Source organism: Hoplias malabaricus, chromosome 7 (assembly GCF_029633855.1).
Source record: "Hoplias malabaricus isolate fHopMal1 chromosome 7, fHopMal1.hap1, whole genome shotgun sequence".
Taxonomy (NCBI): Eukaryota; Metazoa; Chordata; class Actinopteri; order Characiformes; family Erythrinidae; genus Hoplias; species Hoplias malabaricus.
In genome coordinates, this window is record NC_089806.1 from 19,369,402 (window position 1) to 19,396,689 (window position 27,288).

The 27,288-nt window shown below is 40.2% G+C and overlaps 1 protein-coding gene across 2 annotated transcripts in view; it reads left to right on the forward strand.

Annotated features, from left to right (window-relative positions):
- Positions 1-1,667: 1,667 nt before the first annotated feature.
- kcnh5a (potassium voltage-gated channel, subfamily H (eag-related), member 5a) overlaps positions 1,668-27,288 on the forward strand; it is a 134,075-nt gene continuing 108,454 nt past the window's right edge. For both annotated transcript variants that reach the window (XM_066677125.1, XM_066677126.1), the window contains exons 1-4: positions 1,668-1,755; positions 17,968-18,091; positions 23,717-23,823; positions 26,136-26,264. In XM_066677125.1, the coding sequence (XP_066533222.1) occupies positions 1,683-1,755; positions 17,968-18,091; positions 23,717-23,823; positions 26,136-26,264 (433 nt within the window). In that variant the 5' untranslated portion in view covers positions 1,668-1,682. The remainder of the gene's footprint in view (positions 1,756-17,967; positions 18,092-23,716; positions 23,824-26,135; positions 26,265-27,288) is intronic.

The window sequence follows — 27,288 nt, forward strand, 5'->3', positions numbered from 1 at the left end:
CCATCACCCATTCATTAACCCACCCACTTAATCAGCATCTTATTTATGCCTCCATTATTAATTTATTCGTTCACTAATTCATTTAGACTGTGCCTTCACCCAGTCATGTTTGTATACGTCCATCTGCCTCTTAGCCATGCGTTTGTCACTATCATTCCTTCAGTCATTAACTTCTCTGCTTAGGCTCAGCTCTCATCCCCAAACAACCACACACATCCATCCAGCCAGGCATCTTTAATCCATTCACTCATTCATCCTTTCAGTGTTATGTTTTTAAATGTATTTTCATTGTTGCCCTCGGTTATTGATTCACTGTAAATCTCCTAAAGTTCTGCTTCTGCGCTGAAGGACATGTGTTGCATTGCCACAACGGCTCATATTTATTCTGTATTTGAAACAGATCTCAGTGGAACCCAGTCCTGAACTCTGCAGCATTCTGGTAGTGTTAAAGAACACACTACTCCTTTAAATGTGTAACTGTGTGTGAACAATGGCACCTCTCAGTTCAGTAAGTACTTTATGTTTAAGAGACATCTGTCCTGCTGGCCTCAGAGCTGACTGGGCAGCCCCGGACATGCGCCCACGTCTCCGCTCTGTGTCCAGATCATGCTCGACTCGACAGTTTCCATCTGTTGTGCTCTGCGCGCAAGTTTCCCTCGCAGGGAGGCCACTGGGGTGGGTGCGCTACTGCTGATTTCTCATAAAATAATCTGCGAATCCTCCTCTCCCTTCCTCTCTCGTTCTTTCAATCCCATAGACTTAATTCAGTTTCCGTCGTGAAATTGTGTCAGGCCTTATTAAAGTCACCCACTCATTCAGTCATTCATTCATTGCCATTCTATTTAGCTTGCAGTCACGCCTTTCCCCCATCAGCCATTTACTAACTCATCCTTTCATCTCTATTTAGGCAATGCCGTATATTAGTGATTTGTTTGTTCACTCGTTCCACCATTCCGTTTGTTTGATTTATACCTGTGTGATCAATCCCACATTTAGTCTACATTCAATCAATTATGACGTAATAAAACAATTATTCATTCACTCGTTCATTCATATGCTTACTCTTAGACCAACCGCTACTATTCAGTCCTATTCAGAAATGTTCATCCTGGTTATACATTACTACCTGTCACTCACCCATTCATTCACTTCATCTCTATGATAAGCTTTGTCTTCATACCTTCCTTCATCGTCTCTCTGGTGAGCAGTCTTAGTTCCTCCATCATCCGTCCATTCATCCACCCATCCATCCACTCATACGCTCATATATCCCTTAATTGAGACTTCGCGTTAATTAAAGTCAGACCATCATTCATTCACTCATTCATTGTCACTGTCCAGATCCGGCTCGACAGTTTCCATCTGTTGCTCTGTAGCAGAGTGCGCACGCGCGTTCCGCGCACACCACACGGGGCGGATGTGTGTGTGTGTGTGTGTGTTCGTTCGTATGTGTGTATGTGTGTGTGTGTGAGCGCGCAGCTCGCGGAGCCGGCGGAGCTCCGGGGCCACAGTGCAGAAGGGCGAGGCGCGCGCGCAGGGCGCAGCGTTACCATGAGCGAGTCCACACACACGAGCGAGCACACACACGCACACGCTCACGCATACTCACCCGCACGCGGCGCGTTCGCGATCATCTTCGGCCAGGGGTGCGCGCTCGGGTCCGGCTCGCGGCGGCGCGCAGGATGCACGGCGGAAAGAGAGGCCTGGTGGCACCGCAGAACACTTTCCTGGAGAACATCGTGCGGCGCTCGAGCGGTAAGCGCGCGCTGCTTAATCCCTCTGAGGGGGGGGGTCGAGGTGGAGGTGAGGGTGTGGGGGTTGGGAGTCGGACCTCCTGCGGAGGGTGGTGTGAGGGGACGGAGGGCGCAGGAGCCCCGCGCTCCGCGTGCGTAATGATGGAGCGATCATAGGCAACGCGCGCTCGCTGGTTTAACTTGGAAAGCCGCACGTGGAGAAACGATGGAGTTACGTAAAGAAATGTTAGTACAGTCGCGGGCAAAAGTTTGGGCACTCCTGGTCCAATGACAGATTTCGAGGAATTTCACAGAGGATAACTACTGCTTCTCTGTGGGGAACAGGTCTCTCCTCCTCTGCTCTGCTTTAAATTACTGAGCGTAACTTCACCGCACACTTACGCCCATGTGTTATTCATTTCCCCTAAATATAGGTTAAACAGATATGGAGTAAAATGCAGAGAGAATGTATAATCTCACTTAGGGACAGGGGTTGCCCAGGTTTACACACGACTGACCATTAGTGTAATACCCTGTTTTAAATGACATATCAGAATGGATTTTTACTCGTAAGTTGTGCTGGAAAGCCGCCGGTGCTCGTGTATTGTCGCCCAATGTGAGAAGACTGCGCCGATTGCACTTTAAAGGCAGCGATGATGACAGTCAGGAGTCGATGGTGTTGAATGCTGTGTGAAATGATTAAGGACTCTGCGCTGTTTACTGCATTGTCCGCTCATTAAGTCGAGTCCAGCTCTCTGTGCGTGAGAGATCTGAGCAGATGATGAAGGCTTTTAAAGCTCTGCTGTTGTAATGAAGCGAGCCTGGTGAAGAGGACAGTCTCCTCGTTCTCACCCAAACTGTGAGAGAGTTTGATGGGTTTAATGAGAGAACTGATCGTTAGCTGGGGACTCGTTAGATTTTGGATGCTGCCTGTTTGTTAGGCATCATTTCCAGCTCTGCAAGTTCACCCCGTTGTAAATTAGAAATGAATCGCAGTGTCATTACAATGTACTTAAAATGTACTTAAAAATCACTTTAAATCACTTTTCTGTGTTGTTGCTATTGTTACTACTGTTGTTTTCTTTGTTGATATTAACGCTATCTCTATTGCTTTTTTTTGGCTAGTACTGAAATATATAAAGAGCTGGGTTTTTATAGGTGACTAATAAGATGATATTAATATTTGGTCAATATCATCAAAACGTGCTGGGACAGATTCTATAGATAATATTTTAAATGGCATATTGGTATAGAGCGTATACACACTGGGTCAATACAGGCAGATAACTGTAGATCAGATTAAATTTATTGCTGTTAAAAGAGGTGGTGTTTCTCGGGGTGATACCAGAAAAAAAGCTATGATGAATATTTGATTATAGTATTCATCATTATTGTTATTTTTATTGTGGCTGTAATTGCTGGCATGTTTTATTAATAGTAATAATAATAATAATAATAATAATAGTAATTACTCTGTCCTCATTTGAAACACGGAAGCATTAAGGTGGTATATGAAAAACTAATGAAAAATGCTGTCACTTCCGTTTTTTGGTTCAGGGGAAAGTTGACAGCTACTTGATGGAAATAACTGTGGTGTTTTTCAGCATTTCCAACACGTGAAACAGCCATAAATAATGCACAATAATAATGCTCTCTCTCTCACTCTCTCTCTCTCTCTCTCTCTCTCTCTCACTCTCACTCTCTCTCTCTCTCTCTCTCTCACTCTCTCTCTCTCTCTCTCTCACTCTCACTCTCACTCTCTCTCTCTCTCTCACTCTCTCTCTCTCTCTCTCTCTCACTCTCTCTCTCACTCTCTCTCTCTCTCTCTCTCTCTCTCTCTCTCTCTCTCTCTCTCACTCTCTCTCTCTCTCTCACTCTCTCTCTCTCACTCTCTCTCTCTCTCTCTCTTTCTCTCTCTCTCTTTCTCTCTCTCTCTCTCTCTCTCTCTCTCTCTCTCTCTCTCTCTCTCACTTTGTTAAAGAGTGATCTCTATCTACTGAAGCACTCAGTGATGCTTTGGTGTGGTAGAGGAGCTTGGACCCGTGCTGCCACACGCTTTCTACTGTAGTGCTGTTAGTGCTGAGTGTGTGAGGTTGCGTTCATTTAGAACCGCTCACCAGCAGAGGTCACACGCGGTTACAGCAACACTACTACCCCTCACCCCACACTTTTCCTTACCGTGTTTTTATGTGATACAAACGAACAAACGACCACCTTTAATTTCTATAAGCAGCCATTACAAACAGGGTCATTTTCAGTGTCAGGAAAAATATATTCATGAGCCTCAGCAAATATATATTTATATAGTAAATATAATCATTTAAAAAAATCTGCCAGAATATTCCACAACACCAGTTGTGTTCAGTCTTAAAAGACCTTCAACTTCCCTGTATTTTAAAAACCAAGTAAATCAGAATCCATGAGGACACTTGAGGTTTCTTTGTTTGATTTGTCATTTTTTTTTTTACCGGCTACTCTTTCACTCCTGGCTGCTTGGCAGATACACGTCCTTTCAGACCCATGTCGGTAAGAAGCATCAAGAATGGAGCATACCTTTCCACAGTCTTTTTTTAAAAAATGAAAGCTTACTGTTTAGCTAATGGGGTCGACTTTCTTGCTCTCAAATTTGAGGTGGAGTCTGTAGATTGTTGTTGTGGGTGGATCTGTACAATGTCTGTACTGTAAAGCTGAAGTGTGTTGGAGGGTGAAGTGGGTCTCAGTCCCTGGTAGAAGTGTACTGGTGCAAGAGCCTTAAAAGTGTAATACCCCGTTTTTCCACAAGTTAACACAGTTCCCTGGGGTCTTAATGAAACGTCTGTGATATGCTTTGGTTTCAGCTCCTGTAGAAAATGAGACTCTGTGTAAAGTGAGCACGAGGGCCCAGGAGTGAGGCTGAGGATTGGAAGCGCATGTTTCCTTGGTTTGATTTCTTCTCCAGTCCCCATATTTAATCAGTGATCTTATTTCTCAGTTCTTGGTGTGTTTGTTTTGCTTTGTTTATCTTTGCACATTTAAATAAAAGCAAGTCCAGTGCATGTGCATATGATTGAAGATACTTATGTGAGACTTGTTGTCTGTCTATGTTTAGCTGTGTTGAGCGTTTTCGCACTGATCTGCTCCTCTGTCTAATAGATGTTTCTTTACCTGTCCCATGAGGTGTTTGAAGAACATGAAACATTGAGACTCTTTGGAAAGCTGCACTGAAGGCATTCTCTATGCTTGGAAACCTGTACCTTAGCGATTAGCATCATGAACACTGTTAGCTTGGATTTTCCGCTATTATATAAACAAGTTTTATTTTACAGGTAATTTTCTCAGGTGTTTTAGACAACCGAAGAGACAATAATAACAGCTTATGTTATAGATCAGAAGTCAGTTAATAGATAGAAAGGACATATATGTAGAGTGTATTGGTATTGATCCAATATCAACAGAAAATCCTGTGTGTGGTATATTGTATACATACAGTAACTGAGGTGGAACCTTTTGTATTTGTATTTGTACTGAGGCGGCACAGTAGTGCAACAGGTAGTGTCAATATCACACAGCTCCAGGGACCTGGGGTTGTGGGTTTGAGCTCTGCCTCAGGTGACTGGAGGTGAGCAGTTTGATGTGTTCTCTCTGTGTCCGTGTGGGTTTCTTCCAGGTGCTCCGTTTTCCTCCCATGGACAAAAAATACTAAAAAGTGTCCATAGGTATGAGTGTGTGGGTGTGTGTCACCCTGCAGTCCATAAAACTCCTAAATTGTACTATTTGAGTTATAAACATATTCAGACACTGTAAATTATGCAACATTAATAAACACATTTTTGCTCAAATGGCGGTTTCTTTTCTCCAAGACCCTGAAAACCCCAGGGAGTCATGACGACATTGTGAGGTTTTTACCTACAGTTACATCATGAGTGGGTGGTGCTTTTTCAACACAGATGCCCTGTTGGAGCACCAGTTTAAAGCTGCTGTGTTTCCTGTTTTGGCAGAGTACATCTCTGTTTCTCTACCCCCCCCACAGGCTCAGAAGTAGCTCTGTGTCTCTCCCAATGGGTAAACACAGGAGGAAGAAAGAGCTGCATGGAGGAGGAGGATGGCGACTAGGATGCAGAGAGCCCTGTAGACCCCAGCACAGTGGCTGCAGCTATCTGTCAGAAGCCAAGAAGCAGCTAATGCAAGTTCTACATCTTGGAATCTAGGGTCAGGGATCTAGCTGTCCATGTTTAGAATAAGGTTAATAAGTGTGATGGCAAACACCTGACATAACACCTGTGTGTCTTCACATTTGATTTCATGTTTAAAGCTGTGTTATTGCTGAGGAGTAGTGTTAAATCATTTGAAACTTTTAGATCTTTTGATTTTATAGAAAATATATTGGAAGATTTTTATTGATATTCACTGATTCACAAGACGGGTGGCACAGTGGTGCAGCAGGTAGTGTTTCAGTCAAACAGCTCCAGGGACCTGGAGGTTGTGGGTTCAAGTCCCACTCCAAGTCTGTGAGGAGTTTATTGTGTTCTCCCAGTGTATGCGTGGGTTTCCTTCGGGTGCTTTGGTTTCCTCCCACAGTCCAAAAACACACGTTGGTAGGTGGATTGGTGACTCAAAAGTGTAAGTGTGTGTGTGTTGCCCTGTGAAGGACTGGCGCCCCCTCCAGGGTGTGTTCCTTCATTGCGCCTAGTGATTCTGGGTAGGCTCCGGACTCACCACGATCCTGAACTGGATAAGCGGTTACAGATTCTCAAGACTACTGATAGATATCAAGTTGGAACAAAAAGAAGTGGTATTGTGCGAATATGTTGTGTAGTTTTCAGAAACCGCATAAGCACACTGATTTACTGTAAATGTATTTGTTAAAGTTGTAAATTGTTTTTTTTTCACCAAAGCATTTCTTAAATAGATTTATCCCTGTAAAAGAAATAATGTAATTTGATCCAGTTTGAACCCCATGGTCAGTATCTCTGAAAAACAGTATAATTTTCACTCAGCCCATGAACGCTAGCTCTGTAGAAGTTGAAGTATACCATTATAAGTTTAGTTGCTGTAAAGCTCAACAAACTGCTGCTTCTCTGTTGCGACTGGTTGGTTTAAATAACTGTTTAGTTTTTATATGTGGGAGGAATCTGAGGAGCTGTCTGCTTTATTCTGATTTAAACCCAAAATGAGTTGCTTTTATTAGTCCATAAACACTGCCATTACATAAATAGCATTTTAGCTTCTTAAGCTGAGTTTCTCTAGGTACCTGTGTAACAGATGTACCTTAACCAAGGTGAAGTTTAACAAAGATGAAGTTACATTATTTCACTATGCTTAAACATGTGTGTGTGTGTGTGTGTTTATTTCAGCTGCCTTGCTGCCCTTGTCTTCCTGGACAAGCTGCAGATGTGTCAGTCAAAACAGAATTCTCTGAAGGATTTTTATTTTTCTGGACTTTGGAATTTGCCACTTATGCGAGATCCTTATTCAGATTTTTTTTCATTCCAATTTAAATGGTTCAGCAGTTAAAGGGAACCAGACTTTTTTGTTTTAGAAGCTAATAAACAAAACGCCACATTCAGTTTCATTAATACATGAACACAATACAAAGAAAGCTTTTCTACGATGTAAGCTAAAAATATTAGCTCTGAATAAGCACAGATCTCCTGTATAAACATGAAATATGAACCAAAATAACTGGACCAGGCCTAAGAAATTTTACAACAAAAAATATTAATATTATTATTCATTCATTCATTATCTGTAACCGCTTATCCAATACAGGGTCACGGTGGGTCCAGAGCCTACCTGGGATCATTGGGCGCAAGGCAGGAATACACCCTGGAGGGGGCGCCAGTCCTTCACAGGGCAACACACACTCACACATTCACTCACACCTACGGACACTTTTGAGTTGCCAATCCACATACCAACGTGTGTTTTTGGACCGTGGGAGGAAACCGGAGCACCCGGAGGAAACCCACACGGACACAGGGAGAAAACACCAACTCCTCACAGACAGTCACCTGGAGTGGGAATCAAACCCACAACCTCCAGGCCCCTGGAGCTGTGTGACTGTGACACTACCTGCTCCACCACTGTGCCGCCCTTATTATTATTATTATTATTATTAGCCTTTGCTTCCCCCATGTTTGGGAGTAGCTTTGAGTCAGATATTGTTAGAACCACTAGCTCATATGGAGAAATTTGACACAAATATTTAGTATCGGTGATCTACTGTAATATTAAAAAAAACATTTAATTATTCAATGTATATTTGGGCTGAGTATCAGTCAGTATGATCAGTTTCTGTCTATCTCTTTACTATGTTCACTTGAGTTATGCCTTTGTTTAATGGATTCTCAACAAAGTTTTCAAAACTGGCTAAAAACTGCATTCCAGATGATCATAACATTTATATATTTACATAACACCTTTTGAGGGCATCATGGTGGTGCAGCAGGTAGTGTCACAGTTATGCAGCTCTAGGGACCTGGGGTTGTGGGTTCGAGTCCTGCTCAGCATGACTGTGTGGTGTTTGATGTGTTCTCCTCATGTCTGCGTGGGTTTCCTCCGGGTGCTCTGGTTTAAATGTGAGTGTGTCACACTGCAATGGACTGGCGCCTCCTCCAGGGTGTGTTCCTGACTCGTGCCCTGTGATTCTGGGTAGGATTCGGACCCACCGCGACCTTGACCTGGATAAGCGGTTACAGACAATGAATGAATAACACCTTTTGGAGATTAGAGTTACACTTTTAGGAGTGGTATCCCAGGCAACAATTAAGCCTAGTTCTGGACTACATAGCATTTTGAATTGTGATTTTTCCACTGAAAGGAGGATATAGTCCAGGGCTAAGCTTAACCCTTGTCTGGGAAACCAGCCCATTATATTTATGGTTAAGGTTAAGTTTAGGGGAAGTTTAATTCACTCTGGGTAGCTAGAAATTCACCCAAAATTTACAAATTAATTTAGCAATAATTCAACAAGTACCAATTATATTTAGTACACATTGTATGAATCCTGGGAAGGGACTTTTAGTAAAATATGTATGAATTAACATAAAATCGAGACCAGCCTGTGATTCTTGCCCATCCATAATCTGTGGAATTTTTAGTCATAGCAAATACTGATTTTGTTAAGTAGTTGTTCCTTGATTGTTCCTTTGTAGCACTGTGTGTTGTCCTCAATCCTTTGAGCTTTGACTGTCATGTATTTCCTCTTGTTCAGATAGCTATCCTGCAGCGCAGGGCTTTCCACCCTGATGTAAGTGTTATTAAAGCTTTGTTTGCATGTCCCCTCGTTTAGCCTGTTCTGGGAGCAAGTCTCCATTATTTCTTTGTGTGGGCCGCAGAGGCGCGTGTGTTTTGCTCATTCTGTAAGAAAAAAGGGTTACACAGCTGTAAGGAAACAAAAGTCAACTTGATGAGGTCTTTACCCCCCCCCCCCTCCACCCTTACCTTTCATTTTCGTGTGAGGAGAGGCTCATTTCAGAGCCCATTTGCTTATGTAAGGAGAGTAATGGCTGACGCTGCTCTGGCAATGAGGAGCTGGCAGAATGAGCAGGTTGAGTTTTGACTGATGGGAGACACCAGGGGGGTTCTCATTTGGAGAAAAAAAAATTAAATAACCCCCAAGATGTAAAAATGAGTGCTTCAGGGCTTCTGTTTTTTTGATGGAGGAACAGCTGTCCAACCACAGTGTGGAGCTGACAATACCCAGAGTGCTCTGCAGGTTCAGAAATGCATTGCATGCGAGGACCCACAGAGACACTATTGAATTAATCTATTAGAAGCTGTGATTTAGTCACTTGTACCTGTTTTTTGGTTATTGCCTTTTGTTTTATCCTTTCTCTCACTCTTTCTCCCTTGTTTCCACCACCTCTCTCTTTCACTCTCTTATTGTCGTCTCCTCTGTTTCTATTTCTTTCGTGTTATTCATCCTACTCCGTTTTTCTTGGTCTTTCTCTCTCTCTCTCATATTGTCTCTTCTCTTCTCTATATCCCCCACCTCTCTCCCCAGCTCAGTGTTGGGCTTATGCAATGGAAGGGGCTGTGCTTTAGCGTGCTGCCCCTGGCCATCCTCAGCTTGCTCTTTTGTAAGCCTTGTCACAGCACACATCACCCAGGCAAATGGAGAACGGGAAAAGTGAGGGATGGATGAAAGGAGACAGAAAGATACTCAGAGACTGATAAAAGGACGGGGAATCAAGGGGAAAAACAAAAGAAGCCAAGCGTGAGTGTGAGGGGATAAAAACGCTACACATTTAGAAGATCTAATGCAGTTAAGGAGGAAATGTAGAAGCCAGAGCTGGAATAAGCAAAGCTGATGTGTCCATCAGAGAGCGGGAGAAGAATCACTGAAGCAGAGTATTGATTAAGCCATAAACAAAAAAGCCACCTGCTAAAGAAAACCCCTATAAAGACCAATTGCTCATACAGCATTTCTTCTGAAATCAAGGGTAACTCATGCTTGGCATTGAACATGGTGACTTTAGGCTTGCCTTTCTCTCTTTATTGATTATTTTTAGATAAGGGGGGTTGTTCTTGCTGATGGTCTAGAGCAGAGTTTGTAGTGGAAACCAGTTAAATGCTGTGCTGTTCCTGGCTATGGAAAAGCAAACAAGTGCTTGTTGCCTCTTATAAGGTCAAAAATTAACTTTTAAAGAAGGAAAATGAAGATAATGTAGTTAACATGGTGTCTTCTTTAATGAAAGGTTGATTTTGTGTAATGGGGTTTGTTTTCCCCTGTGCTCTCCTGGTGGGCGTACTCTCCCAGTGGGAATAGCGCTGGTTTGTGCTCTTTAAGAGAACCCGTTGTGTGTGGTTATGTAATGACCGAGTGGCAGGACAAGCGCTCGCTTACACCTCGTCTCCGTTGTTTTGCAGATCTCCTCACTGCTTAATATGACTCCTGAATTAATGCTGCCTCAAAACACTGTGCTGAAGGAGTTCAGTAGAAGATTAAAGGTATAATAGAGCATTGTGGCTGCTTTTTGCTGTTGAGCATGTGAGAAAATAGCATTCAACATTTCTCCTAAAACCAAGAGTATTATAGGCAGTTTTTTTCTGCAGTACCAGCTCCTAAACTTCAGCCAGGGTTGTCTTCAGCTCATGGTTTGTTTCTGGACCATGTTCCCATAGGTTTCTCTTCAGAATTGGATTTAAATCAGATGACAGACTTGGCCCATTGAAGAGCTTCCTATTAATTTTGATTTATTTATTTCTTTATTATTTTACAGGTTTTTATTATATATTTTTGCTTATTTACTTTGCTTTAGCAGTATGTATGGTATCACTGTCTTGCTGTAGGATGAAGTGCCACACAATGAGTTTGGAGGCATTTACTGGAACTTGATGATAAGATGTACCTATACACCTCTGCCATCAGCAGTGGAGGTTTTCCTTGTCTTACCAGTCTCTTTGAGATTAATGAGCTCATCACTGCATTTTTTCCTCTTAATAATATTCCACACAGTTGATTTGTGTAATGGTTTTATGGGTTTTTAAATTATTTATTTATTTAAATAATAGCTTCTTTCACAGCTGTTGTCCTCATGTAGAACAATGACAACTACAGACTCCAAGGGTTTTATGACATTAGATGCAAGAGTAGGTGTCTTATGTCTGTATTCCTGAAGCAATAGAACTCACAGGAGTAATCACATTTTATTGAAGGCACTGTGTGTATATAAGTGTTGAAGTTCACTATCACCAAGTGTGACAGTATATCACAAGTCCCCAAGGTTTACACTAATGTGCACACCTAAAATGTATAAAACACTGACTACGCCACTCCCATATTATGGATTCACTATATAGCGCACTATATAGTGAATAATATAGGGGACAGTGAAAAGGAGCTATTTCGGACACCGGGAAGTGAACTCACCTGGATGTGGTCAAGTTTATCTTCTCCTGGGGACCATAATGCTCCCTACATGGGTTCCACCCACTCTGCAGTGGGTGTATCCCATGTTAGTAAGATCTTTACAGATCTTTAAGGAGTTCATGTTATCATTAACATTAATATTAAACTTAGGCATTTAGCCATACATATATATACATATATATCTTCAATTATATATATATATATATATATATATATATGTATAATTGAAGAGTCTCTGATGGAGTTGAACGTGTACATGACACTAATTCATCAGCCCCTCTGCTCCTGTCCACTGTTCACTAAAGTCTTTAAACAGAAGATTGACACTGGCTATTTACTAATGCACATGCTTCCAAACCTTGCTTCCCCACAAAGTAATGAAGTCAAATGCTGACACTCTGTCTCTGGCGAAAGGGGGTGGTGGAGAGGAATGCACATGTTTGTCAAATTATAGGAGATTTTATTTTCTTTTTTCACCATGGGCCCCACATAGGTTCTCAGTCATATTCACATTATGCTTTATTATGTTGAGTTCTTTATTTCTTTTCAGCCACATTTCTCAGTCCTCCATGCATTATCTGTCATGGTGAAATTTATTATAGGAAGATTCTAGATTATTTCCAGTGGGCCAAAATCATATTGGGCTGATTATTTGGACCAACAACATATTGTTGTTGTCAGAACAAATCTCCATTATTATTATTGTTGTTGTTGTTTTTTTTTGTTGTTTTTTTTTTGAGTAGTTTAAAAAATCAATTTACCACTTGCATTGTTAATGTTTTCATAGTGAATTGATCAAAATACATTTTTTCAAAATAATGCAGAAATGAAGTTATATTACATTGACTTGTGATCTTAATATTAATAAATGTTTAGTAATGTTAATGGGAGAAAAAATCCACTTTTTTAATGGACCCACTTAGTCAGTACTGTATATATGGCCATGTGTTTGCATTTTGTCTATAAGATATATTATTAATCATAATACAGTATAGATATTTGTTTGTGTAAAGCCCGCTCCAATATATTTAATGAAAGAAAATTTAAAGGAGCTTATTATTTTTAACACAAAAAGCAATAAATGTATATTTATAAAAGGTATTAATTATTATGTTCAAATTTTTCTATGAAGTTCAGCTAACGTAAGATGAAGAATCAAAATATTTCACTTATGCTCCATCGTGGGACTCCTGATTCGTTGCAGCCGTAAGTTTACTTGCATAATTTCTGATAAATGAAGGTCACAAAATTTCAGTATTATGGCTGATTTACACATGAAGAATTATGAAAATGACTGACTGCTACTTTAAGAAAGTGGCCTTTTAAAGGGCTGGAACAAATCCCTCCACTTACAGGACTCATGTAACTCCTGGCTTTCTCTTACTCTGGCACTCAGCTATGGGTTCAGTATTTGTGTGATGGTCGGTGTATGTGTTTTGTATGTGTTGCCTGCTTGGCTGTGTGTAAGTGTGTGGGTGTGAAAGCCGTGTGTTTAGTGGTAAACAGTCTGCGCTGGAGAATCGCTGGAGAGAGAGAGAGAAGCTTGGCAGCTGCGTGTTGGCCTCCCACGTGGCTCTGGTGTACGTGGCACTGCGTCTTTCATCTCCCTCAATATGCCTCCTGTTCACAATGCGCACGATAAGCTTTCGCCAGCTTCCCATCAGAAAGCAAAAACCTGGGTCTGGACGCTGACTGAGTGCCTTGGGCTTCACGTGGAATCGGCCCCTCGATCAATGCATACGTTAAAGGGAAATGGTTATTTTAAGGCAACATCTGGCCTGGGAAGACAACAGTACTTCTGAGAATTAGAGGAAAAACAGGGTAATTCCATAAAGGCACCAGTGAGAGTTGGGATTAATTTTTTTTTTCTTATTTCAAGTTTTCATTTTCAACATTCGTTAAACACATTAGCTGCACCTTTTTCTATGTGAGAATATTTCATGATGAATGGCCCAGTACAGCAGCTTCAAATTGATCTTCTCTTGAAGAGTTATTAATCTCATGCTCATCCAGCATTAATAGGTATTCATAGATAGTTTGTCCCCCACTTTGCTACAGTAAAAAACTGCTATTAATCCAGGAAGGCTTTAGATGTCAGATGTCAGATGTCAGAATAGATGTCAGAGCATTGCTGTCAGTGTCTGATGGCATTCAGCCCTAGAATGTTGATATCTGATACAGAAATTGGATGATTAATCTTGGATCTCAAACACCACTCCAAATCATCCCGAAGAACCTGGAAATTGCACTGTTAGTGAACTCTGGTTCACTGAGTTGGTCCTCACTTTACAGCTATGACATCTTCCACTTTTCTTGAAAGGCTTTCTACAAGATGTTGGACTAGAGGGTCTGGCTCACCATCTTGTTTTAATTCATCCCAAAGATGTTCAATGGGATTGGAGTCAGGGCTTTGTGTGGGCCAGTCACATTCTTCCCACAAAATTCACCCAATCATGCCTTTATGGACCTTGCTTTGTGCACTGGGGCACAGACAGGCTAGAACAGAAAAAGGTTTTCCCCAAACTGTTCCTGCAAATTTGGAAGAATATAACTTGTCCATAATGTTTTGGTATGCTGTAGCATTAAGATTTCCCGTCACTGGATCTAAAGGACCCAGGCCCAATTCTGAAAAACATCCCCATAACATTATTCCTCACACTCAGTGACCAGGCTTTTTAACGTTTTGTGGTCTGTCACATTGTGGCTGAGTTGCCCTGGTTCTTACATTCATTCACATTTTAATAACACCAATCAGAGTTGATTGTGGAATACCTAGAGGAGAAGGAATTTCACAGACTGACTTATTGCAACAGTGGCATTTTACAGTACCACACTTGAATTTAGTAAGATCTTTATAATGACCTGTTCTTTCACAAATGTTTTTAAAGGCAGAGTACATGTTTAGGTGCTGGATTTTCTACACCTGTGGCAATGAGACCCGAATTCAATGATTAAGAGGTGTATCCCAATTCTTATGTCCATGTAGTGTGTAATTTTTTATTTGTGTTTTGGACAGCTATGATACGTGGGCTGTAGGTAACATTGTGCTGACTGTGTTGATCTGGAGTGGTTGTAAAATTGATCTGTAGTGTCTGTGGTGTTCAGCATTTCTTCTCTCTGCTTCAGATCGGTTTTTGTTTCAATACTCAGTGGTTCATAAAGTTGATTTCAGTGGGCGTTTTATGATGTTCTCACACTTTTTAAAACGAAACAAAGTCAGCTTATTAGATATGGTTTCAAAGTTTTTGACACATGTCAATAACGTTTAATTACTATTGTGAATATTTATAAGGTGATAATGTAATGAGTGATTTATTTGAGTCTTTGTGTATAGAGTTACATTTGACACTTCAGTTAAGTGTAGTTTCACTCTAAATCCCAGCTGCTTGTGTACTTTTACTATGAAGCCTGTCTTTATGCTGTGAATATAATTAATTACAAAAACCAGTTTCACTAACTGAAAGTATTCATTTTCTCTGAGGTCAGTATTGAGGTCTGATTAAAATTGATTAACACAAATACAGAATCATGAAGAATGTAATTTAATCATTAGACAACCTTAAATGTAAACAAACCTTTATGGGGATTATATTCTCTTTCTGATCTCAGACAACTTGTTGTTCGTTCTGCACACTAGCTGTGTTCTAGAGTTTACGAACACAACAGCTGCATATATACAGATATGGCTAGCTTTGATATTCTTTAAACCATAAGTCATAGTTCTCACCACTTATGTGTTCTCACAACAATGTGATGTAAATGCATCATTTCTGAAATTCTGTGATCTGTATATTTTCCACCAATACCAACTGAACAATGCAGCATTAAACTGAACAATGAAACTTGATATGAATAGACCAAGAGTGTAAACACCTGTTTGAAATGAATGTCACCTTGAATGGAACTGAACTATGTGTGTAACTGCACCTTGAACTGAACAGTGCAACTTGACTATGAGCTAAATTAAGACACTAGACTTTGAATCGACCTTAGCATGTAATTGCACATTGGTTTGAACTAAAAGTGTAACTGCAGTTATCCCACACGTGTTTAGAAGCTATAAAAATCTGATATAGTCAATATACTCTGCTTGCTGTGCTGTCCTAGTCCAATGCGTCGGTTCCTCTTTACGTCTGGCCGCTGTTGCTTCATTAGTGAGAGTGGGCTGTCTTTTTGGAGAGGGTAGTATATCACCAGTGACAGGAAGTAACACAGTTATCTTGTGGTGAGGAAGGGATCTGTAGGGCAGGATCTGGGCTGCTCTGACCCGCGGCAAATGTTCCTTGGTTATTGGCCCCTGACATGGGGCCAGACGATTGGAGGCCCCTGTAATGAGGCCCTGTGCATGTGCCCCTCCAGGGGCCATCACTTCACTTTAGCCTTGTGTCCCTGTCCTCCCTTCAGCCATTCCCTCAGAGACGAGGGATGAGGATGATAGGAAAGAGTTTATTCAAGCGAGGAGAGAAGCAGCCACCACCTCTAATGGCTGTGTCAAATGCCTCACTACAAAGAAACATTACTTACCAAGTGAAAACATCTACTCCATATATTCAGTATTTCTCATTTTCAGATAGCAAGAATATTATAAGACCATTTTACTTATTTGAATACTTATTTTGAACCATATTTTAAAATCCTGTGAAAGGGTCTTTGTCCACTGGGAAATAGAAACATGTAGAAACAACCTAAATTGGGTTGTCTCATAATATTCTTTTCACAGTATCTCATAATGAGAAATTTTAGATATGTTGACTAGATATAATATGTTTTCACTTGCAAAGATAGTTTTGCAGTGTGCTCTTTCTCTTTTTCTCTGTCTGAAAGCATTACATCACTTGGAACCGTTTTAGGTGTCTACCAGGTCTTGCATGAGTAGACACCTTTAAAAAAAATGAGTACATTTTTAAACTCACATTTTAATTAGATACATTAATGTTTCGCTTCCTATTATATCATTTTTGTAGTTCTGCATTCTCTCTCTCTCTATCCTCACCCCCTCTCTTGACTCAGAGGGCTGCGGGTTTGGGATATTTATGTTCTTCTAGGAGGCGTTTCTGTTACAAATTGTGCCCTGATTTGTCTCCTCAGCGAGTTATGTCCTCTTTGTTTGTCTATTTTTGTACCTGTTTGAGGAGGCAGCAGTTTCTGGGCTGAGCTCAGCGTTTCTTGGTACCTCTTCTAAACCCACGGTGAAGGAGCCTGTGCAGCATTATCTCAGCCTCATCCAGACTGTATGGAGCTGCTTCCGTCTGTTGCTCCAAGGCTTTGTTATGTTGCCAAACTGATGAATTTAGATCTCTCATTAATGAGCATCTCTTGATTATTAGCTGAAAAGTTGGAATTGCTCAGTTCTGTGAAGTGCACTTCAGACTACCCATTTATTTATTTGTGGTTTACTTTTGATGAAATAAAACGAGATGTAGAAAATTGCACAAAAGCCTCAGCAATATGGAATAAAAGGAAGCAAATATTTTGTAAATTTTTGGGGAATATACTACACAATTATAAAAAAACACATCTGGTAATGTTTTATATATGAAATTTTTAAAATGCAAAAACAAAATTTTGTTGTAAACCTATGACCCTTGTTTGAGATAAACGGATTAACCAATAGGATAGCTAGGACTGGTCCAACCAGAGAGCGAGTTTTATTTGTCCAATCAGATAGCTGCTTGGTTCCGCGTTGTTGTCCTATCAATTAACGGAGGTAAACTCAGCCACAGACGTTCCGCTCACAAGTCGATGGTCTGTTCCATATTTATTTAATGTAGAAGGGATTAAAGCTTTTAGACATAACGGGGAACACTTACTGCTGCGATAGTGTGAACGGAAACTCTATTAAAGTTCAGTAAAGTTAATGAGTAGTTTAACATAAAGAAGGTCTAAATGAACGTTTTGTGTAATAACTATTGAAGTTGACACTGTCTTTTATTACTCTCGATTTTCCATTCCACCTTACATAAATGAGGCCGCATGTACGAACTCTCAATTTTACGCTTGTGAATTTTTTAAGCATGACTTGCAAAGATGAAAACTGTAGTCCTTTACATCTGATGGAGATAGTCTTAGTTGTCTATTTGTTCATGCATGGTTGCCCTGTGAAGGACAAGTGCCCCCTCCAAGGTGTATTCCCTCCTTGCGCCCATAATTTCCAGGTAGGCTCTGGACCCACCACGACCCTGAACTGGATAAGTGGTTACAGATAATGAATGAATGAATGAATAGCTCTATTCATTTGCCAGGTACTCAATGTGCTGCAAGTATGTGAATATGGAACAGCATTCTGCTCAACCTCTTTGTGGCCAAATGTGCATCATTAAACTGCTCCAGTGGATCTGTATTGTATTTTAAATGCCTTTTTTTGTGGTGTTTGATTTGCAGAGACCAGTTTCCTCTTGGGTAATGCCCAGATAGTGGAATGGCCTATAGTGTACAGTAATGACGGATTCTGTAAGCTGTCTGGTTACCACAGGGCTGAGGTCATGCAGAAGAGCAGTACGTGCAGGTGAGTGCTCCTTCTACTCTCTGTTCATCTATTGCCTTGCACATTTTCTGAAAGCAGCCCTGTCACTTTAAGTCTTTTTTCTAAGTATGAATCAGCCAAAATATTAATATGACCTACTTGTTTCTATGTTCATTATCAATTTTATCAACTCAACTGACAATATAGGTGCACTTTTAGGTCTACAATTGCAGAATGTAGTCCAGAATGTAGTCCGCATACTTTATTAGTCCCTTCTTGGGATGTTGTTCAATGGCCAGGATCTCCACAGGATCATCACAGAGCAGGTATTATTAAGGGGTGGATCATACTTAGCGCTGCAGTGGCACTGATGATGTGCTTGTGGGTTAGTGTGTGCTGAGCTTGTACGAGCAGCTCAGAAACTGCAGTAATTTGTGCTACATTTGACCCACATGGCAGAAGTCTCAGAAAACTTTAATTAGTGTTTTAGTAGTTTTTTTTAATTATTAGCTATTTCACCAGTGTATTATAGGGAATGTTGGGTGTTACTTTAAAAAAACGTGCATCGCAAACACAGACCACTTCAAACGAGGAAATGAACCACGTGGGAAAATACTCTAAAATACAGTTGCTAAAGTAATTCATTTATTGTGTGACAGTGGAATTGTGTGACTCATGCACACATTATGAGAAGAAAGAGGTATGCCGCGTCCTGTCAGAACTCTGTTTTTATTGGACTTGAGGAAGATGCCTGCCTTGCATTTGAGGTACATTCTCTTAATGCATCAAGAGAGCTGGCTATATTGCAGGGGAACTAGTGATGCAGATGCTGGTGCTGGTAAAAAGCACTGAGCTTTTTGGATGCTGTAATTGATGAAGAACTTTTAGTAGGGAAAATGCTGCAATGCAGGGTTTGACTTTGAGCTCAGGGAAGAGGGGGATGTTCATAGTCTATTAGTCAGTCTCTTCTGCTGTGTCTAAATTAAAAGTGACCAGTGTCACTGTGCCTTGACTTGCTGATTCTACCGGTCAGCGGTGAGTCAGGTAGAGCGCTAATTAACACTCTTCTTCACAGTGTAGGAGGTGGAAATGCCACACACTCTTCCCTGGCCTCTGTGGGTGGTGGTGCTGGTTTTAAATTGACCCAGGCTACTGTTCACTCTTGAGGTGGTTGGAGCTCTGCTGATTTTATGTTTTAAATTTCCACTTGCTGCTTACATGCTAACTGTCCTGCTGTTTGCTCTGGGCCATCTCCGAGTGCCTTGTTATCGCCCGATAGGGCCAGCACACACTCAGTCAGCCAGGGTGGGAACCCAGACCCCTCCCACTGAAAGCCCTAGCTATTCTAAGCAGCTGTGGGTGCGGAGAGCTTTTTAGAGACAGAGCTTACGCAATGCCTCGTCAACTAAAGCAATAAAGAGCCGAAGATTTGATACTGTATCCTGCAAAGCGCCCACCAGCTCCAGCTCGGCAGGCTCTCCAAGAAGTCATTATACCTTTATGCAGCCCAAAGTGATAAAGAAAGTATTAAAACAAGTGCAAACTTCTAGAGAAGGGAAGCTGAAAGAGCTCTTCCTGTGCATACATTGTTGGAGCAAGCGTAGCAGTTTATTTCTGCAAAAGCTCATCTACAAGACAGTAATCATAATACCAGAGAGAGATAGATAGATAGATTGTGTAACAGCAGCACAGAAGGGAAAAGACAAAAGCAAAATTACCTAACAAAATTACAGATGTCTAAACTATGTAGAAGGTAAATGAATAAATTAGCTACAATAAAATGGACTGCAATCAAAACAAAAAATACAAAATGAATCTCAGCTTGCATTTGACACAAGTTGCATAAATATAATGGAGCTATAATAAAAATAAGATTTAAAATAAGAAATGATGTTCAATAGATCATGTAAAATATTGCATGTGGCTGTGTAGAGATGTATAGAGGCCACCACTGAGTAATCAATGACCAAGATACATCTACTAAAAGGTACAATGACCAATTAACTGAGAGTAGGTTCATGTCAGTACATTGAAGCTGTAAGGATAGATTGAAATGTAGATAAGTAACAGTGCTCTGTAAACAGGGCCAGTATGACCAAGTTACATCCACTGAATGTAAATTAGCCAAGTTATCTGAGAATATATACATTACAATATATTGGCTGTACAGCAGCGAGAGTAGAATAAAGTATAGATAAAGTGGCTGTGCATTGTAAACAGTCTCATATACAGGTATAAACATATGTGCATTATGTATTGAAGTCTAGATCAAGAGTGATACTGAGAGAGATCTGGACCAAAATAACTGTCTCCCATTCTCCAAGAGCCAAAGCCACCTGTCTCCAGGTTTATCCTCGGTCTTAAATGTCCCTCTACACCCAGTCAAAGAGCAGTGACTGTTGCCATGGGGACGGCAACTTTCTGATTCCCCGTTTATATAAAACCACTTGGAGAACTTTGAGAAAGAGCCAACTCACGGCCAAGATGAAGAGTTGCTGTTTAGTTTTTAGTGATGTGAATTTGTTTACAGCAACTGTGTGACCATAGAATCCAAACGCACACATGCAATACATCAGAAAGTGGACAATGAAACAAGGCAATTTTACACGTTTAATTGTGTTTTTAGGGGAAATTCCACAGATTTCTTTGCAATTTCTGTATAATGCAAAGTTTGAATCAATGAGGGTGTTAATGTGTAATGGTGATGTGTAGAGAAATATACTTACGCAATAATACACGAGAGGGAGTGCTGTAACGTGAGATATTGGCACTGGTGTGCTGCGGTCGGGAAAATCAGTACACCACTGCCAATATCTCATGTTATAGCACAAATTGCGATTATACCACAGTTTGTTATCGCCAATTATTATTAGGTTTTAAGATAAAGAAAACCATGAAAATTCCATTCCGTCACACATTCATTTTGCTCTTTTCAATGTACTCTGGATTTAACTTGTGTGATGTTAAACCTGTCTAAAACACGACAGAAACAAAGATAAAATCAATAAAATGTCATGGTTTAACCATTGTTTACAGTGGATTTAGATTGTAGTGATATATAACACACTAAACAATGCCAAGTTTTCTTTGTTTAAGGTAAAAATGAGTATTTTAGAGTATTGCTCCAGAGCTGTGCTGCTGAGCTGGTGAACTCGACTCAAATTAAACACAATCACAGAAACAGTTTTACTTTTTTATTTACCTGATTTATATCTATTTCCTTTAGGGTACTTTAAGGTGCGGGAGCGAAAAAATTAACCAATTCCCCATTGGGTGAAAAAGCCATGGCACAGTTTCTTGTAAGCTTTGGCATCGTTGCTAGGTTACATGTATTTTGCGGAGTGACACCTGAAGAGCTTCGGTCAGAGTGCCATTATCGTGTAATATTGGCGCTCCTGGAAACGTCTCTCAGCCAATCACGTTGCAGGATCAGAACTAACTGTGGTATAATGATTTATTTACAGTGGTGATATAAATAATTAGATTTCTAGGTCTACAACCAATTTTTAATGTTGTATTAGTATTGGTAACTTGGTAAATCTGTGGTAAATTAGTTATTTGAATACTATTTTGTCTCATAGCACCCTGCATGCTCCTCCACACAATGAGGATTTTAAAAATATTTAAATATATATTTTCACCACAATTCACACGGAATCATCCATTTCTCTAGAATGGATTATTGCACATTAAAACACTCTAAATAATTTGGTGTACATTTCAGCCATTTGATCATATTGAAATTTTTAGAAGTTAGTGGAAATCCCTTTTGACAGTATTTCAAATTTAATTTGAAGGTTTAAAACTTCAGGTCGGTCAATGAATATATGAAGACGCAGAACTGAAGAACATACAGACCAGATTATAGTTTGGACATAAAAATCCTGCAAAGTTTATGGAGAAAGTTTTGTGGAAAGATGAGTCAAACATTAACATGTGGCAGAATGATGGAATGCAGAAGATGAGGAGAGAAAAAAAACTGCTCATGATCCAAAGCATAGCACCTCATCTGTGAAACATGGTGGCATGGGTCTGTGTGGCTGCCAGTGAAACGGGCTCATTTATCTTTATTAAAGATGGGACTGCTGACAGCAGCAGCAGCAAGAGTGAATTCTGAAGTGTAAGCATCTTAACTGCTCAAATCCGACCACATGCTTCCAAAGCTCTGTGAAGATACCTTACAGCAAGACAATGGCTCAAAGCCCATTAGCAACAGAACTTTTTCAGGGTCCAAGAAACATCCTTAAATGGCTGTATTAGCCACCTGCCCTAAACCCCATTTTCACTGGAGTTAGATTGAAGCCAAGCACACACACTTTTTTTTCTGGATCGTACAGATTAGATTCTTAGACGTGCAACAGCACTGCCCAAGTTTGCATGTAAGGAAATAAGATTTAAAACTCGCAGACAGAAGCAATTAATCTGAAAGAATGAGAAGTACACAATGTAGGCAAACTGCAATTTTTCATATTTGAAAATGGAACCAGTTGCACTCAAACACCGCAAAACCATTCATAAATATGGTTCATTCAGCTTTATTTTGTCTCTATCATTTCACCCTCTAATGCAGTAACAAACTAGCAGGAATTGTCCATGCACTCAGCTTCACTGACCCTACAGGAGCACTTTGTAGTTCTACAGTTACAGACTATAGTCCTCTTGTCAAGACCTCCACAGTCCCCCAGAGAGCAGGAATGATTTTGGTGGTGTATCATTCTCAGAGTGGCAGTGACACTGACATTATTGTGCTTTGATAGCGTGTGTTGTGCTGGTTAAGAGTGGATCAGACACAGCAGTGATGCTGGAATTTTAAAGCCCTCAATGTCAGTGCTGGACTGAGAATAGTCCTCTAACCAAAAATAGCCAGCTGTCAGGGTCCACTCATGAAGAACTAGAGGACAACCAACATAAACTGTTCAGCAACAGATGAACTACTGTCTCTGACTTTACACCTACAAGGTGGGTCAACGATGTAGGTGTGTATAACAAGAGGGGACATAGTGTTTAAAAACTCCAGCAGCACTGCTGTGACTGATTCTCTCGTAACAGCACAACACATACTAACACACCACTACAATGTCAGTGTCACTGCCGCAATGTCGAGAATGATGAACGTATGTGTTGATTTTCAGGAGCAGATTAAGCCTAGTCTTGGCTTTTCAAAAAGGACTCGAATAGAGAATCCCCTTTGGCCATTTAATTTAGTCCAAGCCTAGATTTAATCTGTGTCCGGAAAGCAGGCCCATTAAGTGGCATTAGGAGCAATAAGAGCGAGATCGGTTTTCCTTGCCTGGTCAAGCTGTGTGTGTGAGTGTGTGTGTGTGTGTGTGTGTGTGTGTTTACTCAGCCTCTTCCATGCTGAAGACAAACAGTGCAACAGCAGGATGTGACAGCCACCATCATCACTCAGCCCACCCAATACACACACGCACATGCACACACTCGCACAATTAATTGACACTGACAGATAAGAAGTTTGTTGAGCGGATGTTTGTGCCACACAGGTGTGTGCATTTACCTAACTCTCCCTCTCTCTCTCTCTCTCTCTCTCTCTCTCTCTCTCTCTCTCTCTCTCTCTCTCTCTGTTCCTTCTCCCATTTCCCATCTGCCTCTCCTCCATCCCTCCTCACTCCCATTCTTTCTGCTTTCTCTTTTTCCCCTCGGCAGTTTCATGTACGGAGAACTGACAGACAAGAAGACAATAGAGAAAGTCAGACAGACCTTTGATAACTATGAGTCCAATTGCTTTGAAGTGCTGCTCTATAAGAAGAACAGTAAGTATTACAAGCCATGGCGTATGCAATCATTGTGTGTTTAAGGCTCTTAGCCAGGACTGCCGTGTCTGCACCAAGACAAAGAATGCACAGGAGCTTTTCTGCCATCCTTAAGAGGCCTTATTTAAAAAGTGCTTATTTGCTTTAGCAGTGTTTAAGCTCCTCATTCACATCAAAAAATTCTGAGTCAGATCCATTACATTAACTGTGGAAAATTTGGAGCCAAGGCTAAAGGTTCTGGGCTCAATTCAAGTTTGTCAGCGTACATAGATGTAAGTGAAAAGTACTGATATTAGAAGAAACAGATATTAAACAAAATCCCATTTATCTTAAGTATCAAGGCAAATATTGAACATTGGCAAAAAAGCCATTTTTTTAAACAAATATATTAAAAGGAAAAATTTTCAGTCGTATAACTGCAACAGCTCATCACTTCAGAGGAAATTAGTAAGTAGCATAATATAAATAAATACAAAATATAAATAAATACAAAAAACTAAAATATAAATAAATACAAAATGCGACAACATGCATATCATATAAACTCTATTAATAAAAAATATTACAAAAACAAAATTTTACATGTTGAAATTATTAGTTTTTTTTTTAAATTTATTTTGAAATTGATTCCAGCCACACATTCCAAATGACAGGTTCTCTTTATTTTTACAGCACTGTAAATGTTTGGGAACTGAGGAGACCATTTGCTGTAGTTTATTCATTCTTACTTGTTATAGGATTTCAGCTGTACAGTAGCTTGGATCTTTAACTGAGAAACATTATTCTTTAATTGTTGTACTATCCTTAAATTTTTGCATAGTCTTTCACAGAGTGGCAAACCCCTCCGTGTCTGTATTTCTGAAAGACTCAGCTTTACTGAGGGCTATTTTTAAAATCTGTCAGGTCACTGACCAGTTATACCAGCCTTTTGTTCCTTGTCCCAAAATTTCTTGTCACATGTTGCAGACATTAAATTAAAAATGAGCAAGTTTATTAAAAAAATATATAATTGACAATGTTTTATTCCCCCTTTGGTTAAATATGGTCGCTGCCCAATAAAAAGTATGTGTCTCCAAAAATAGTAACTTTACAGGAGAAGGAAAACACCTTCTCAAATTTAAATGGAAGTCTGTGTAAATTTTTTTTATTCCAAGTAATTATAAAGCATTTCTGTTTGTTCATTCATTTAACTATTTTCACATAGTGTGAAGGACAACTGCTTTTGCAAATGGTGTATTAAATTAGAAACTTACAAAAATGTATGATATATGTTTTTCCTTGGACAGTGACAATATACAAGATTTAAATGAATCGCACGTTTTAAAAATGAATTTCACTGTTTTTATTTACATTTTTCAAAGAATTCCAGCTTTTCTGGAAATGGGATTTGTAGATACAGTACATTAATTAATTTCAGATACCTCAGTATAGAGATTTTGTTTTCTCATAACTTTGTTCAGTGAGTAATGCTTGCTTGGTGTATATATTTGCTTACATCCACTAAAGGCTAATATAAGCAAATACATACACCAAGTAAGCAGATGTATGAGGCTTAGGGATTGTCTGACACTGCAGGAATTCCCTGTAATTTAAGGATCTACATGCTTAATTTATTCTGTGTATTGTAGAAGAGAACACTGATGAGTAAAAACATGAACACAGTATAATAACATAGTCTGTTTAACTGATGAGGCTTAGGGATAACAAGACCTTTCCACACAGCATTGTATAATATAATGAATAATATTAAAGTGCAGGTTTAGGCTGGAATGCCCCTTTAAATATGCACTCAAGATTACCTTCAGTCATTCAGTTATCCACAAGTTTGACTTTCTCCTGTTAGACTTCACACTCCTCAAATCAGAATGAGCTGCTCTGAGAATTAATATATATACTGCGTTTCCAACAGCGTTTTCTTCTACACATTCTATTTGATAAGGAATATTGTATAACTTATGTAACGTAGCTTTTAGGGCCTAAGGTCCTTATTTCACGCTTTCCGTTCACATGTGTAGTCCCTTAAATTGTCCTAAATCACTTCTATAAGATAAGCCTGTCTGGATAATCCTGGGCTTAATGAACGCTTTAGGCGCTAGTAACGAAGCAGCAACTAAAGTTATCTTTAAGTTTTCCTGCCATTCTCATGGTCTTTAATCTCTATCTAAACCGCAACCCTTTTTCATTCCTCTAATGTCTCTAATTTCACCTTTCCAATCCTTTTACCCTCCTTCTCTTCCCGCTCTTTCACAACCATTAATATCATCTCGGCCCTCCATCTCCCCTTTCCTTCCCTTTCTCCTTGGCCCCATCAGGGACCCCAGTGTGGCTGTACATGCAGGTGGCCCCAATCAGGAACGAGAATGATAAAGTGGTTCTGTTCCTCTGCACCTTCAAGGATATAACTGTCTTCAAACAGCCCATCGAGGATGAGACTACTAAAGGTAAGTCCCATCCTTTGCTGATCTGATAAAAAGGCTTGGGGGAAAAAAGTTCAGTGAGTGTTACCTTCACTCATTTAATGAAAAGGAAGGAGTCTCCCGTGTCTTAATCAAGAATTCTCTGAGAACCGTAGGAAACTCTGGGTAACTTGACTATGTTCTTTACACTATATGAGTATTGTGGACTCCGGCTCATCCAATATTTCCTCAAAGATTTAGGAGATTATTAAGTAGTTTTCCTTCCATACCTAGAGTAACATATAGTAGTAACTTATATTCTTAAGTCTGTTATGCTTCTAAAACTGCTGGTCACTGCCAGTTTACTCTTACTCCCATAGTCTTGTTACATTTGTCAGGCTGTTAATCTCTTCAGCTGAGTTAAAGTCATACTTGCTCATAATACTTTCTCAAACTATCATTCAGTCCATTTACATTATATTCCCATTTATGGCATTGACGGTGACTGTTTCTACAGCAATTTAAGCCCTATTCGGACGAGATTATGGAGCTGGGGTAATGTAATATTTCCAAAAGACTTGGATTCGCACAGGATAAGAAATCTCTGTGAAAATAATAGAGATGGGAGGGGCTACTCGATTCACACACTGTCGTCACAAAATTTGATTCATACACAGGAGAGCTACTGGAGGTTTTACTGTCACAACTCTTCTGAAATCAGCCCTCCCACCAAAAACATACAGCCCTCAATGACTTTATCTTCTAGTCCTTCATAACAGATAACCGGCGATAACCAGATACTAATCCTTCTCACAGTTATTATAACCAATATTCATTGTCTGAAACCGCTTATCCTATACAGGGTCGTGGTGGGTCCAGAGCCTACTCGGAATCACTGGGCGCAAGGCAGGAACACACCCTGGAGGGGGCGCCAGTCCTTCACAGGGCGACACACACTCAGACATTTTCACCTATGGATACATTTGAGTCGCCAGTCCACCTACCAACCTGTGTTTTTGGACTGTGGGAGGAAACCAGAGCACCCAGAGGAAACCCAGGGGGACACGGG